The 14,632-nt window shown below is 43.3% G+C and overlaps 2 protein-coding genes across 3 annotated transcripts in view; one reads left to right on the forward strand and one right to left on the reverse strand.

The window, feature by feature from the left end:
- The window catches only part of cacna2d3a (calcium channel, voltage-dependent, alpha 2/delta subunit 3a), a 113,248-nt gene that overhangs the window by 12,619 nt on the left and 85,997 nt on the right, over nt 1-14,632 (reverse strand). For both annotated transcript variants that reach the window (XM_061075215.1, XM_061075214.1), the window contains 4 exons: nt 2,452-2,513; nt 1,952-1,996; nt 1,800-1,862; nt 293-363 (listed from right to left, as the gene is read on the reverse strand). In XM_061075215.1, coding sequence (XP_060931198.1) covers nt 293-363; nt 1,800-1,862; nt 1,952-1,996; nt 2,452-2,513 — 241 coding nt within the window. The remainder of the gene's footprint in view (nt 1-292; nt 364-1,799; nt 1,863-1,951; nt 1,997-2,451; nt 2,514-14,632) is intronic.
- LOC133005512 (leucine-rich repeat and transmembrane domain-containing protein 1) lies at nt 7,516-11,858 on the forward strand. The gene is made up of 4 exons (XM_061075216.1): nt 7,516-7,552; nt 9,294-9,678; nt 9,810-10,015; nt 11,341-11,858. The coding sequence occupies exons 1-4, from the start codon at nt 7,516-7,518 to the stop codon at nt 11,856-11,858; spliced, it is 1,146 nt and encodes a 381-aa protein (XP_060931199.1).

The following is a 14,632-nucleotide window of genomic DNA, read 5'->3' on the forward strand; positions in this document are numbered from 1 at the left end:
TGTGTGTGTGTGTGTGACTTCAGGTTTCTCCTAATTCCATCATTTCAGGAAAAGATTTGCTGTAATCCCCTAACGGAGAACTCTGCTGAGCGAGGGGTCAGAGTTCAGCGCTGAATAGCTCAACACGATTGGCCACGTTAAGAGCTGTCAGCACCAGGGCAGACGTGCTCTCATTCTGCAGCCGGCCTGACATTATGCACATACATTTACGCACGGAAACACACATACACATGTGTTGGCACATATATGGACACATTCATACACACACACACACACAGTTTGAAGTCCTTACCTCTTAAAAGAGCCCATCTGCAGAAGCTTACTCATTACAGCTCCCTCTGCTTCTCCAAAGAATTTCCCCGTCTGAGAAGAAAGACAAAGAGATTTTCTTTTTTATTATTATTATTTTTATTATCTTTATTTTTTTTTCTTTTTCTTTAATAAAAACAATTCATGATAAAATGAAACTAACTTTAAAAATACAAGTTTAAAAATCAACACATGCATAGTCAAGTTCATCCACAAGAGAAACTTCTATTCAGAGATTTTCTTGGAACTGAACTAAGAATAAATTCTTTAAAACAAACCCTGTCTTCAGGATCTCATATCCCACATGTTCCAATTACACACAAATGACCTGTTGACATTATTCTGCAGAGGTCTATCGTCTCGTCTCATTTAAAGGAGATAGTTCATTTGCTCACTTCCACAGAAGAATCTGAGATGTCTTTGTGAACTACATCCGCTGGGGCTCTCTGATACAGTACCTGTTCTCCTCAGTAAAGGTTCAACTAACAACGGAGAAGTGTTTTTTTAAAAGTGTTTTTTTATCTGTTGCATGGGTGATCCCATGCAACAGATAAAAAACAGTAAACTATTTATATTTCCATCCATAGGCTCAAAGGATGAACTACATGCTCCATCCCTGCTCATCCTTTTTTCCTTGACATCTGGGAGGCAAACGATCCGACTTCAGCTGCTCCTTGCTCGTGTAACCACCTCCCAGAAACAACACAAAATGGCCGGATATGACCCAGCCTGGTATAGATTCTCTAGTTTATCCACTCAAGACCTACTCCTGACCCTTCACGCATTTTAAAAAGAACATTGTGTGTCCCATTGTTAGTCGATGACCTTTCCACTCTTTAACGGACATTGAGAGGAAACAACCTGACAAGAGAAAAGCCTAAATGCACCCTCTAATTAAGAATGATTAAAGGATGGGACCCAGCAAGAGAGAAACACGAGAAAAGAACATGCAGAGGAGTGGAAGGGCAGCGACGGCCAGCGGACTGGCTCCTGGATGAGCCAAAACCAGAGTGACAGCATGTCTGGTGACAGCTGAGCAGAGAGTCCACGCCGGGGCAGCACCATGTCTCCTTGAGAGCAGCCGAAACAACAACAGTGTGCATCTCATGCAAAAAAAAAATCGTTAGAAACAAATCGAGGAGAACATGCACCATGGATTATAATGTAAGGTCAGCTCTGGATTTGCACAAGTTATTTATACCTTGAATAAAAATGCAAAAGCATGACATTCTATCCAAACTTACAACTCATACATAATTAACCCGGAGTGAATATGAATTGTAGACCTCAAATCCACGATTCACTAATAATCTGGCCTATATGCACGGATTCAGTTTTCAGATCTTCTTGATTTGAAATAACATCTGAATTTCGGTGTTTTTTGAGCATGCAGGGGAAACACAAATAAGTTCCATCAACACCCACTTTTAAAACATTATTAACAAACAAACATTTTTATTGATTGTTGCCTGTGTGTGTGCACGTCTCACCAGAGTATAGTCCTCGGCCACCAGAACGAAGCCATTGTTGTCGATGAGGTAGCAGTTGATATTCTGTTAAATAGAAAGTGTAAAAGCAGTTGTGAGAAGCAAAAGTGACAGAATACACGGAGGGTTGTCTGAGGAAAGGAAGGACGACTGACCTCATCATCACAGCTGATGGAGCATTTCCCATCCAAAGCTGCACACTATAAGAAAAGAATATGTATCTGCACATATCTGAATGTCACACCAAATACTTTATTCTGTTTGTGTGAGAGAACAAATCCCTTCTGTCAGCGGAAAACTTTGAATGTATTCCAATCATAAAAAAAGAGAAGAATAAAACAAACTGATGACCTTCCGTCTTAAAAGTTCACGAGTCGTTAAATATTCTTAACATGTGGGGACTTTAACAAAGGCTGCTCTATGAAAATGTGTCCTACATATTCATAACCAGGCAGCCAGGGATAAGAACAACATGGTTAGTGTTTTCTCTTTTGACTTTACTCGCCTTTATGTTGAATTTGTATGTATTTTTCTGCTACTCTGGGCAGCCCGGGTCATTGGCTCAGACGACATTAGTTATTTTATTTTTACAAGTGTGTTTGTATTATATGTGTGAATGTGCAAACATGCAGGATGTGTGTTTATGCATATGTACCTGTCTGCTGGCTGTCCAGAACTTCCTCTGAAAGAACTCCAGTTTCATCTGGATACCCACAGCTGGAAGAGAGACGACACAGTCACCGAGGTGTATCAACGGGGAGTGTGTGTGTGTGTGTGTGTAAGGGAATGTGTGTGTGTGTGTGTGTGTGTGTGTGTGTGTGTTGTGTGTGTGTGCTTCTCAGCCCGTGGAGGTGATCTTTATCCGAGGTCATTTCATTAACCCCCCAAACTGAGGGAAAAGCAATTACACCCTGCATCATACATGCATCAGCTTATTTAGCTGGAAGGGGTGTGTGTGTGTTATATTGTACAATCTGCGCACATCTGCCGCTAACCACACTCAAAATGCAGTTTCACACGATTCTAAACCAGACCTCTCTCTCTCCTTGCCCACATGAAATCCATCCAATTCCTCAGTCTGCCTCCCTGTAGTTATCCCAACAGACATTTCCTCCGTTGGTACACAGAGCTGCTCTCACTTCCATAAGCCTCATCACAGCAGGTCCCTCAACGCATAGATCTGACCAGAATTCCATGAGTTGGGAAAAAAACTGCCGCTGACTTTAAATATGTCAACCTTTTCAGAGTTGGCGCAGGAAAGTTTGACACATTCACCACAGGCTTTAACTTCCCCCCCTCTCCTCTGCGTCCTCCGCTACCACTACCCCCTGCTACTAAGACTCAGAGGACCCCAGCTTCTCTCTCAGTGGGGGTTTGCAATGCTTTGAGGGGGGGGGGGGGGGTGTAAGTATAAGTATTTCCAGGAGCAAGATCTAGAGCTTGATCCAAGTGCTTAGCAGCCACAGGTAGTAAACTAAATGCAAAGAAATGCAGCATTTCAATGGATTTCACAGCCAGAAGAAACCACAGTGAGATAGATTTGTGTGTGTATCGATTGGCCTTTTTTCGATGGATAGAATACACACCAGTCAGCCACAACATTAACATATACAAAAATAAGCAAATAATATAAAATAAAGTTCCAAATAAAAGGATCGCAGGGCTGTTGTGTGCCTCCTCCAGCCAGTGCAGATTCTGTCTTCAAATTTTTACATAACTCTTCCGCATTCATACAAGGTCACTGTAAACTTTGACCACTGAAACATGATAAGTTCATCTTTGAGGCAAAGTGAAAACTGAAACAGTCATGAAAAATCACATCCAAGAGGCCAATGGCGGGTTTTTGGAGGTCACTGTGACCTTGACCTTTGACCACCAATATCTAATCAGCTAATCAGTGCGTCAAAGTGATTTGTTCAAGATTCGCTAAGGTCAGTCCTGATATATCACATTTAGATGAGATGTTCCTGAGATATTAAATTCACAAGGCAAAACATGTGTTTGAGAGGTCACAGTGACCTTTAAGCTTTGACCACCAAATTCTTATCAGGTCATCCATGAGTCCAAGTGAATTGTTCAAGGTTCCCTACGAGCAAACCTGATATTTCACATTTATCACAAGATACTGTATGTCACTGTGACCTTGACTTTTGACCTCCGAGCACCAAATTCCAAAAGTGAATGTTTCTACCAAATTTGAAGACATTCATCAAGCTGAACTCAAGATATCACGTTCAAAAAAATCTAAACACAATTTGTGAGGCAAAACATGACCTTTGACAAGGCACCACATTTAGATTGTGAGGCCACCGAGACCTTGACCTGCTGAATTTGAAGAAAGGCTTAAATTGCTAAAGGCATTCTTGTGATATCCTGTTCACGGAAATGGGACAGACGGACGAACCCAAAACATCAAGCAACTTGCTTTTGACCGGCATGGAGGCGGTATCAGTAAAGTGGTATCGAGCCACTGGAGGCAGTGTTGTAAATGACATATATGATGCATCGGATATTTATTCCAAAAAAGACACATATGCAATTGATATGCAACTGAGCAAAAGCTATTTTTATATTTCTCAAATGTTTTATTGAAAATATAAAGCAGTGTTTCAGAAGAGTCACATTTGGAGAATCAAAGTCACACAGGAAGGACAGTGAGACATACGATGAAGTGAGTGGACGTTCAGGTGGGATCGGAATAATAAATCAATCACTTAGAGCTGTATGTTGCAAACGTGAAGGGACCGTGATCGGTATCAGTGAGGAATCTTCCACTGGATTGCACGTCTTTTAGAGTGATTGCATGTTTGCGTGATTGTTTAAAGGCAGAGGGGAGGGGGGGCTGCTGTGGCCTGTTTTAGTCCTTGCCCAGAGAAACAGGTGCAGATTATCCCATCATAAGCTTTGCCAGATCCTTTCAGCAGCCCACAATTTTCTACACCCACATGGAAACCCCAGGAGAAGAGTCTAATTTAAGATGCTGGGCAACGGCAATGGAAACACACATGGTACAAAAACCAGAGTGAACCTTGATCTTCACGCCAATAAAAGATAAAGGGGTCATGCACCCTAAAAAAACAAATAAAAGAAAGAGAGATACAGAAGGAAAATAAGCTAATTTGGTAGACGGAACACTCAATTGATATTAAATGCTAAAATGCACAGCAGCTCAGGAAGGAAAATAACTCCTGGGTACATACATCAAATATGAGCAGTGCATGGGTTTGCTCTATAAAAAGGGTATTAGAGGTTAGAAGGGCACTGATGTTGGCTGGTACCTGAAAGTCGGCTCAGAACAAAGACAAAAGCCCAAATCTGTCTCACTAATGCCTGGGAATTATCTGCATTATGGGGGAACATTTAATTTCCCTAGGTATGGTTTATGAACTTGGGGGTATTTACGCCCTGAGCTGGTTTTATGAGTCCAAAGATGAAGAGACTTCAAATCCACTCCAAATCCCCCCCCATCACCCGTCTCCAATCTGCGCAATCCCAGGCAGGGAGAGATGACAAGCACTTTAAAGCCTGCAGATATTTGGGATTCTGCTGAGGATTGCATTAATGTACACATCCATTAGCACGAGGGAGCATCTGAGTTTATGTTTATGCACGTGCCTGTGTGCTGTGCAGGGGCAGTGAGCATCCAGCGCTGTGAGAGAGAGAAGGTGATTCGTAGATTTGGTGTTTCCACGGCAGCTACACGGCGCAGGGGCGGATCATGTCAAGATGCCGAGGGAACATTCAGAGGATGAGCAGAACAGGAGGCTGCTGTCAAGGCTGCCAGCCGTCTGCAAGTCTCAGGCTCCTCTGACCTTTTCTTCCAGACTGTTCTTCTTGATAATATAATCAATTTTGTTTTATCTGGGAGATAATCTAGAAAATTAAAAAAATATTGTTTTTTCATTTTACGGTTGATATTAAAAAGTGTTTTTTAAAAAAAAAAAATCTGTATCATCTTAATCTCTTAATGAGCAAGACGGTGCGATAGAAACAATCGTGTCCAAATCAGGCAAAACCATCTCTGTACTTGTGCCCTTAAGGCTTCGCTGCCACATGCGTCACAGGAGATATACATAAGTCACATGGTAGTGATAGCATTCTGGTCACAGGAGGAATAGAATAGAGTGTAATCTTCTCCCTCCCTTCGCTTGTAATTTGATGCCGAACATTTTTAGACGTCGCGGAGCAAACACTTCAGACTGTCTGGACACATCAAGCATATGGGCTCTTGGCAAATATTAAGGTGTCATCACACATTTGATGATGAAATTCCGTTTGTTGGTACATGCCTGCTCAAGTGTGAGTTTGAGTGTGCACACGCATGCAGTTGCAGGCCCCTATACATGCATGCATGTTTGTTTTTTAACACATCCTTATTAGTGCATTATTTGCCAAAGGCTGATATCTTCACACATTTACCCCAGTCAAGCTACACTAGATATGAGCTGGTGCCACATATCGACTTTTTATTATTTATGACAGGATGAAAATAATTGTTATGCCCCTCAGCGGAAGAAAGGATATAAACCCGGATGGACAGGAGGGCAAACAGGAAGGGTTCAGAAAGCCAAGGTCATCTTGTAAGCTTCATCATTTTCATCATTAAAAATGATTCAATGATTAATCTCTCTCTGTCTCTTCCTTTGTTCATTTTTTGCTTCTCCTTGGAGCGACCGGTAAGCTCGTACAAGCTTAACAGTCAATCCATTTACATGCCAAAAAGAAAAAGAAAAAAGAAAAAAAGAAAAAAATTCTATGTAAATTTCCTGCAAGAGCTTAATATCCTGCTGTGTGCATGTGTGCATGTGTGCGTGTGTGCATGTGTGCATGTGTGTGCATGTGTGCATGTGTGCACTCGTGCGTTCTGTGTTGCTGTGCTGGGGGCGTGTTCTGTCAGCCCTCCTGCCCACGGCTCATGCATATTATCTTCGGCGCATGCCACAGCAACGGGCATCCTCCGACCGCGCTCACTGCGTTTGAGCATTTGTTTAGACACGCTGCAATCCAGATCTAATTTTGTCTTGTTCAGCTCTTGCCGGAGTAATAGGAGGTAACGTGAATGCCAGTGAATGTGCGCGCGCTGTGATTTAAGAGGCACAGCTGTCCACGGGGAGATGACACACCATCCCACTCACCAATACAACTGGGGACAGGGAGAGCGAGCGAGCAAAACAGAGAGGAGGAGGAGAGAGAGAAATAGACAAAGAGAGAGCGCAGGGCAGAGGAGCAGAATTTATACAAAATCAAGCAGGAGAAAAATAGGGGAAAATAGAATCACAGGGCGCAAATAAGCATGAAGAAAAATACAATAGATAGAATTAGAGGTTGAGAGACTGTGAGACAGCAACAGAGAGAGATAGAGTGAGCGTGAGAGAGAGAGGGAGGGAGGGCGAGAGAGAGAGAAAGAGAGAGAGAGCGAGAGAGGCAGATCTCCCTGTAACTCCAGTGATTCCCAGACTGGCTGGCTGGCAGGAAGCTGTGTGCTCTGATCTGCCCGCTCTGATGGGCTTTCATGCCCGTGCAAGCAATGCTGGGGATCCTGAGGGCAACACTGGTTTCTGCTGCCGCTGATCTCAGCCTCTTCAACGACTACCCATCGACCATATCAGCCAACGCAGGTGAGACTCAGGACAAGCTCACCTCAACCTTACTGATGGCTCATGGATCATCAGCCAATGAGAGGTGCTAGATTCCAAAAAGGGCGCTAAACGACGACCGAATGCAAGCGGCCCGAGGACGACTGGCAGATATGAGAGGTAGGAGCCCTGTGTGTGAATATGAATACTTTTGTGTACACGTGTGTTTGTGTCATCTGGCTAGGTGGGCCGCCATTAGCCAGTGTGTTGTGTAAATTGTTGTATAACTGAGTGATGATACAACACTTTGCTTATGCAGCTCCTGTCTCAAAACGGTGCATCGACATGTGCAACGCACATCAACTTTACAACATCAACACTTTTATGTTAAAAGCTGTGCAGTAACATTGGCACTGAATATTTCCTGTTGCAAATAGGTATTGACATTGGTGCTGAGCCGATTCAAAATGGCACTTGCTGTGGGTTGTGTGTACATGTCATTACAAGCATCTCTGTGTGTACTTTGGGCAGAAGAGACACTCTCCTGTGTTGACCTCATTCCGGAGCTGCTGCCACAACGCTCCACTGAGCGGATGCTCTATTTACGTGTCTCTGTGTATGCATTGTTTGTACACGAGTCTGTTTATGAGTACCGTACATGCACACATGTGTAAGCATATGTGAGCCGGATGCATTCTAGCATACACTTCATTAACAAGGACGCAATTAACACATGGCTTTGCACTACAGGGCAATAAATCTCCACTCAACCATGATCGGATGCCTTTTTTTGTTGTTAGAGCAAGCAACATAAAATCATAACAGCAACACCAAACTACACCTGAGATTAGACATGGGAACGCCTGCACCTTGATATTTGTTCTGTTAATCACAATCCCCTGCAAGAAGACAGGCAAGAACAAAACAATGATTACACAATATTAAAAGAAAGACTGTCAATCAGATTTATAAACTATGAAACAATAGTGTTAATTTACAGAGGAGAGGAACAGCAGGACAAAGGCTTTTGTATGTTTTGAATGATACTGCTGGTTAACTGCCAAATGCTAAATAGCAGCTGCGTGAGTGTTGTGCAACAACAGACTCTAAACAAACACACTATCCTGATATAGTAACATCATTTAATGCAAATTTGATTATTACTCTATACCAATAAACACGGATTCCTGGAAATAAGTCTCAGGTTGCTGTGAGAGACTAAAGGTGCCTAATGAACAAGGTGAACATGGAGGTAGATGTTGCCTGGTACAGGGGGAAAACAAATAATTCCCTTTTGAGAAAACAGCGAATATTCCCAGTGGGTTACATGGCTGTTGAACGGCTCATTTCAACTATCGTGCCCATGGAAACGAAAACCCTGTGCAGCTTATTTATCTGTCCAGGATCTACGAGTGCATCTCTTGAGCTACATTTGCAGGTGCTGGCCAGAGCTTCATTTCATTGAGCCCCGAGCTGGTCCAGCCAATGCTATAAATACTGCTGTAACGCACCAGAAGGAATGGACATGTGAAGTCATCTCAAAGGGAATCAGACACCCAATATCTGCTGTGTATGGATTTGTGTGTGGGTGGAGTGTGGGTGAGGGGTTATAAAGCCTTGGTGAAGTCACAGAGGGTCACTGTCTAAGGGGGGGGGGGGATTGTAGGTGGGTGTTTCCATATACGTAATAAGTTTACTTTCTTGTTTATTAGATAAAGGATGGTGCTATTTTAAGGGAAAGGAAAAGCCGATTGCATTCTACTAAAGACGTCATTTCATATAGTATGAACAAACAATCCTTTATCATTTATTCTTGTTTTTGGTGATTGAGACATTTATCTGGTTTCAGAGAATGATCTCAGTAAACTGAATTTACTTTAATTTGTTTCTTATTCAGTATTATGTTCCCCTGTCTCCTCAGTGGTTCTCGTCTGTGCCCTGCTATCCCTCCTCTCTGCGTCACATGCCTGTCCGAAGGAGTGTAGCTGCAACAGCAACACCAAAGTAGTAGACTGCCGGGGTCAAGGTCTGTATGACATCCCCCGGCGACTGCATCCCGACACCCAAGAACTGTATCTGCAAGATAACCGTATCCGGGGGCTGAGCTCGATGGCGTTCAGAGAAATACCCCTTGTCCGCATCCTCGATTTGTCCAACAACTCGATAACTTCCATTTCACCAACGGCTCTGCTGGGTCTCCGGACTCTCCAGCGCCTCAGCCTCGCCCACAACAGCCTGAGAGAGCTCGACAAGCGGTTGCTTGGATCTATACGCTCACTATCACACCTTGACCTCTCGCACAACAGGTAAAGCAACAGAACCGACACAGATCAAATTTGTAATTTGTCCTTTTGTTGAACATAAGCAAGTTAAAACTTTATGCGACATTCCTCAATGCATCTTCTACCATTTTCTTTGCAATGTCCCCTCTTCGCAGCCTGTGGGGTTTACCTGGAGCCATGGGGGACAATTTGAGGAACCTCAGCCGCTTGGGGCTCGCATACAACAGGCTAACACGGATGGACCGCTCCCTGTTAGAGGCCCTGACCCGCATGGACAGCCTCACACTACGAGGCAACCCCTGGAGGTGTGACTGCCAACTCATAGGCTTCAAACTCTGGCTGGAGACCTACCTCTTTAAAGGTTAGACCACGTGTAACTCTAGGCAGTGGCTGGGGGAATGTCTGCAGTGTACCCAACCTTCACTGATCACAATGCGTTTTCTGCTGGGCACAGTGTTAAATTATGGTAATGTTTAATTATGGTAATGCTGGACTTTCACACAGGACAGTATGCTAAGGCTTGTAGAGTTAAAACAGCTGTTCTCCATATTGAAGTTGGCTCAAAGAGAGGGGGGTATTAGAGATTGAGAATGACCCACCCCAGGTGGAGATGCTGAAGTATTGGTTCTTGAAGACATTGACACAGCGGAGTAAGTTAGATCGTACTTCAAGTTGTTAGGTTTGTAGCTGTGGAAGGAATATGTAGTTTTGGCTTTTGTACTATCATCGTCTGATCAGTACTGTTGGGGAATGTAACAACGGGCATATTCAAGAATGGAAAGTATTAAGGGGGCAATTTACAACATTTACACTTGTCTTTAATGTAACTCTTGGTATTGACTGAGCTTAAGCTAATGGTGAGATACAGCAGTAAGAATGACCTGCTTACTGGCGTGATGTTGGGCACTCAACATAGCAATTCTTACGTGGTGGTTATCTCTACAACCAGAGATAGGGAGTCCACACGGGGTGATTACGAGTTAAATTGCCAACCGCATTATTTCCATGCTAGAACAACCCCTGCATGCATTAGATAACAAAATAACCACTGTGCAGTGAAAGCTGGGCTCGCTCTGAGTTGGCCGGCCCGCCTACATTCCTGCTTAACCCTGACACAGCTTTCGTTTTAAAGTCTGAAAATTCTAATTAGTGCAAACCAGAACAATGGACCCAGATACTAGGATGTATGCTTAATAGAAAGCCGGTGTTTAATCAGGCAAGCGGAAAGGAAACGTGTGACAGAGCATGCTCGACATGAATACAGAGAGGAATGAATAATAAAGAGATTTACAGGGCACACAGGGGGCAGCTGATGAAGTCTTACCTCCACTCTTTCACCAAAAGAGTCGATTTATTCAGCTCCAGTGATCCAGCAGAGACTCATATGTGAGCTGTTAATCATGTAACACTTGCTAATGCAGCCCATAAAGTGAGCAGTTACACCCTACATTAATAAGAAGGAATTATTATTTATTCATGAGGAAAGGGTTGGTTCAGGCTCAGATATGATGAGTAGGATTTTTGCCTCCTCTGTAAAAAGCTGCAGCAAAAAGCAATGGCTTGTAATGTGCTTCTAATGTGCTCAAGAACACACAAGAACTGACTGTTGCATGACATCCTCTGCTCTCCTACCCCTCTGTCTGTCTGCTACTATCACCCTCTGATTAATGTTTTTCTGTTGTCAAGGTGGAGTGGTGGACGAGGTCCTTTGCACCCAGCCAGAAGACATGAAGGGCAAAGAACTGCAGAAAGTCCCGTACCAGCTCTTTCATGCCTGCATGACCACGAGCTACCATTACCTGTTTGCCAACATACACCACCTGGAGTCGGAGAGGCTCCTGAGAGGCCACACCCATGGCAACCACGCTCATCCCTCAAGCCATACTATCCACGTCCCCATGGCAATGGGGGAGGGCTATGGCGGCGGGGGAGGCGGAGGAGGCAGCCTGCCAGAGTGTGAACCTAAGCAGAGGCCGCGGCCTGTCAACTTGCGCCACGCAATTGCCACAGTGATCATCACCGGCGTGGTGTGCGGAATCGTGTTACTGATGATGCTGGCTGCAGCGGTTTATGGCTGTGCCTACGCTGCTATCATGGCCAAATATCAGCGGGAGCTCAAGAAGAACCAGCAGCTGGCAGCGGTGCGGGGGGCAGATAAGGCCAAAGCTGATGCGAAGGAACCGCTGGAGAATGCTATCGCCTAGGGGATGAAAACATGAACCCTGGACTTTCAAAAACCTGGGCCTCAACCCTTTAACCTAATCGTCTCTGGATGTGATGTGTGTGCTTGTGCATGTATGTTTGCAAGAAAAAACAGAAAGAAAAGAGAGTGTGACATTGTTTGTGTGCGTATCGTGTGTTTACCTCATTTCTGAGACTTGGGTAGCTAAATTCCGCAGGTATTTGACTATGCACTGACGATAGTATCGTGTACTGTGTGCGGGTTTGAGGGGCAGGCCAAAGAAATCAAACGTATCAATTCCATTTTGTCTAAGAAATGTATATCAGAGATAGGAACAAATTGCTATATATTTATAATTGTGTATTTGTAGGTAGAGTAGTAGAGCAATGCTATTTAAAAAAAAGTGAATTTAAGAATTTGGTTGTCTTTTGGTTGTTGTTCATAATTTAGAGTCTGAGGTAACTTTGAAAACTCATGTGTAGGCAGCTGCTTTCATGTTAAGATCTGTTCTAAGTTTCTCGTATCATTAACGTGAGTGTGTGCGAAAAAAGAATGAAAGTGTCTGTGTCAGTGTTTTATGTATGTGTGTGTGTTTGTGTGTGAGTGAGTGTGTGGAGAAGTACATAGTATGCACATATTTACAGATGATTTAAGTCTGTGCCTAATAATGTGATATCATTTTGAGGAGGAAACATGTTTTCATAAAAAAGGATATTTTTCTGACAACTGGAGTGAAGGTGGGAAATTCGTTGAAGCAATAATGAAACAAACTAAAATGAAAACAACAACAAAACCTGGACTCAGCCTTGTTGCTTTTCTATGACTTTCATTATGTCACACAATCTTTCAGGATCACACTTTTTGAGATCAGTCCTACTTGTGAGTTAATAACGGTATGTCCTCGGTATATGTATTATATAATATAAAGGGGAGATGTTTTAATTGATTACTGTGTGTAAACTGACAATCTATTTGAGAAGGCATGCATCCTTTATGGAGAAAGCTTCATTAAAAGAGGGGATATTTTGTTCCCTTTTAAGTAATTTTTACTGTTGGTGAGGTGAACCCCTCTAAATGTTTACCTGAAGAAGCTGTAGAATAGGGATTGTGCCGTTTTAATGATGTCAATATCAGAAGAAAAGCTCAACTCAACAATATCCTATTCTGCAAACTAAAAAAATCATATTTTCTGAAGCCACTTAACTGAATAGTAAAACGTCTTTATCGAAAAAGCAGAAGAATATCCATTATTTGAAGTGTTGCGGTGGGAATCCTGCGTGGTCATTGCATGGGTGTTTCTGTCCCTCTCAGTTCAGCTTGGTTCTACTGTGACATGTTCTGTTTTTTTTGGGGTTAATGAAGTTGAAATATTGTCCTGTAAAATAAGCTGAAAAGAAAAAAATCCAAACACATATTTCAACAAGAATACTGTGGATTAATATCGGTATTACCGTAATAATTTTATACAACATAAATTTGAAAAGGCAAAACAATGTTTGTGTCTTTGACATTTTTTTCCCCTCATGGATATTGACCGACATAATTTTTTCCTCCGATGGAGTTCACTGGTACCATTAAAGATGATTCTGCAGTACTGTTATATGATGCAATAATCAGGTTTCTGTTCAATCTAGATTTCTTCTCTCAGAATGGTATCCTCTCGTATTCACTACAGGCATCCATTGTTATTATTTATCTTTTGATTATATATCCATAAGATGTGATCTTCAACTCACTCGGTGCCATGTGGAGGCACGTGAATGTAAACAGATGCCTTTGGTCTAAGCGCCTGCCGGACTTTTACTGCTCTGTGTATATTATGGCAGGAGGCTCGTGGCACGTGGCTCGGGATGTGACCACAAACATTGACGCACACACACAAGTGTATGTACACACACGGTAACATGGTGACTCGAGCGATGTCTGCAGAGCCCGTGGTGTGTGATGTCATCAGCCTGTCCTGTTCAGTTATCGTATTAGCGTATTCACAAGTCTGCAGCTCGGTGGAGCGCAGGCCAGGGAGAACCGGCCCTAACCGGCCCACACCACATTTGCATTCGAGCCTACATCTCTGCTCCCATCTGACTCTCTTATATAAAATCATTCTTACATACATCCCCCGATCTGACGAGCATGAGTGTCGCTGCTCAACATCAACACCCACAGTAACAACAGGGTCGTTGTGAATCCTTATCACTGATTGGTCATTTGGATTGACCATAAACAGGATTCAAGAGAACGACATTATCTTAAAAGAGCAGTGATCAAGTCAGCACACGGTTAAATAACACTGAGGGCCGGTGTAAACCGTGGGCTGCCTGGGTGCCACATGTGTGTGTGTGTGTGTGTGTGTGTGTGTGTGTGTGTGTGTGTGTGTGTGTGTGTGTGTGTGTGTGTGTGTGTGTGTGTGTGGCATCACACAGACTCTCCCATCTCTGTCCTTCTGCTCCAGTGGTTTCCCCCGGGCCAAGAGTACCCACAATGCACCGCTTTCATGTCAACGCATGCAGACACAGTGAAATCCTTTTCTCGGTCTCTGCCCTTTTATTTCTTCTCTTATTTTATCACACGCATTCGAGAAAGATTCTCCTTTTTTTTCTCCTCCCTTTCTTAACTTTGTCTTCCCTCTGCCCACATATTTGTCTGTGATTCCTCTGCTGGAGTCGTTAGCCCTCGTGTGACGGGAGAGCTAACACAGATATCGTCTGAAGAGAGGTTTAAAATGAAGAGAGGTTTAATATGAAGCAGAAGCCGAGCTCCAGCTTGTTCCTTAATATATACATTGGAAAGTGCCTG

Source organism: Limanda limanda, chromosome 7 (genome assembly GCF_963576545.1).
Source record: "Limanda limanda chromosome 7, fLimLim1.1, whole genome shotgun sequence".
Lineage (NCBI taxonomy): Eukaryota > Metazoa > Chordata > Actinopteri > Pleuronectiformes > Pleuronectidae > Limanda > Limanda limanda.

Bases quoted from the DNA above. Each gene is read 5' to 3' on its own strand.
- LOC133005512 (XM_061075216.1), top strand. From the start codon at position 7,516: ATGCAAGCGGCCCGAGGACGACTGGCAGATATGAGAG. The intron at 7,553-9,293 runs GTAGGAGCCCTG...CTGTCTCCTCAG, and splicing joins ACGACTGGCAGATATGAGAG to TGGTTCTCGTCTGTGCCCTG. The intron at 10,016-11,340 runs GTTAGACCACGT...TCTGTTGTCAAG, and splicing joins GGAGACCTACCTCTTTAAAG to GTGGAGTGGTGGACGAGGTC.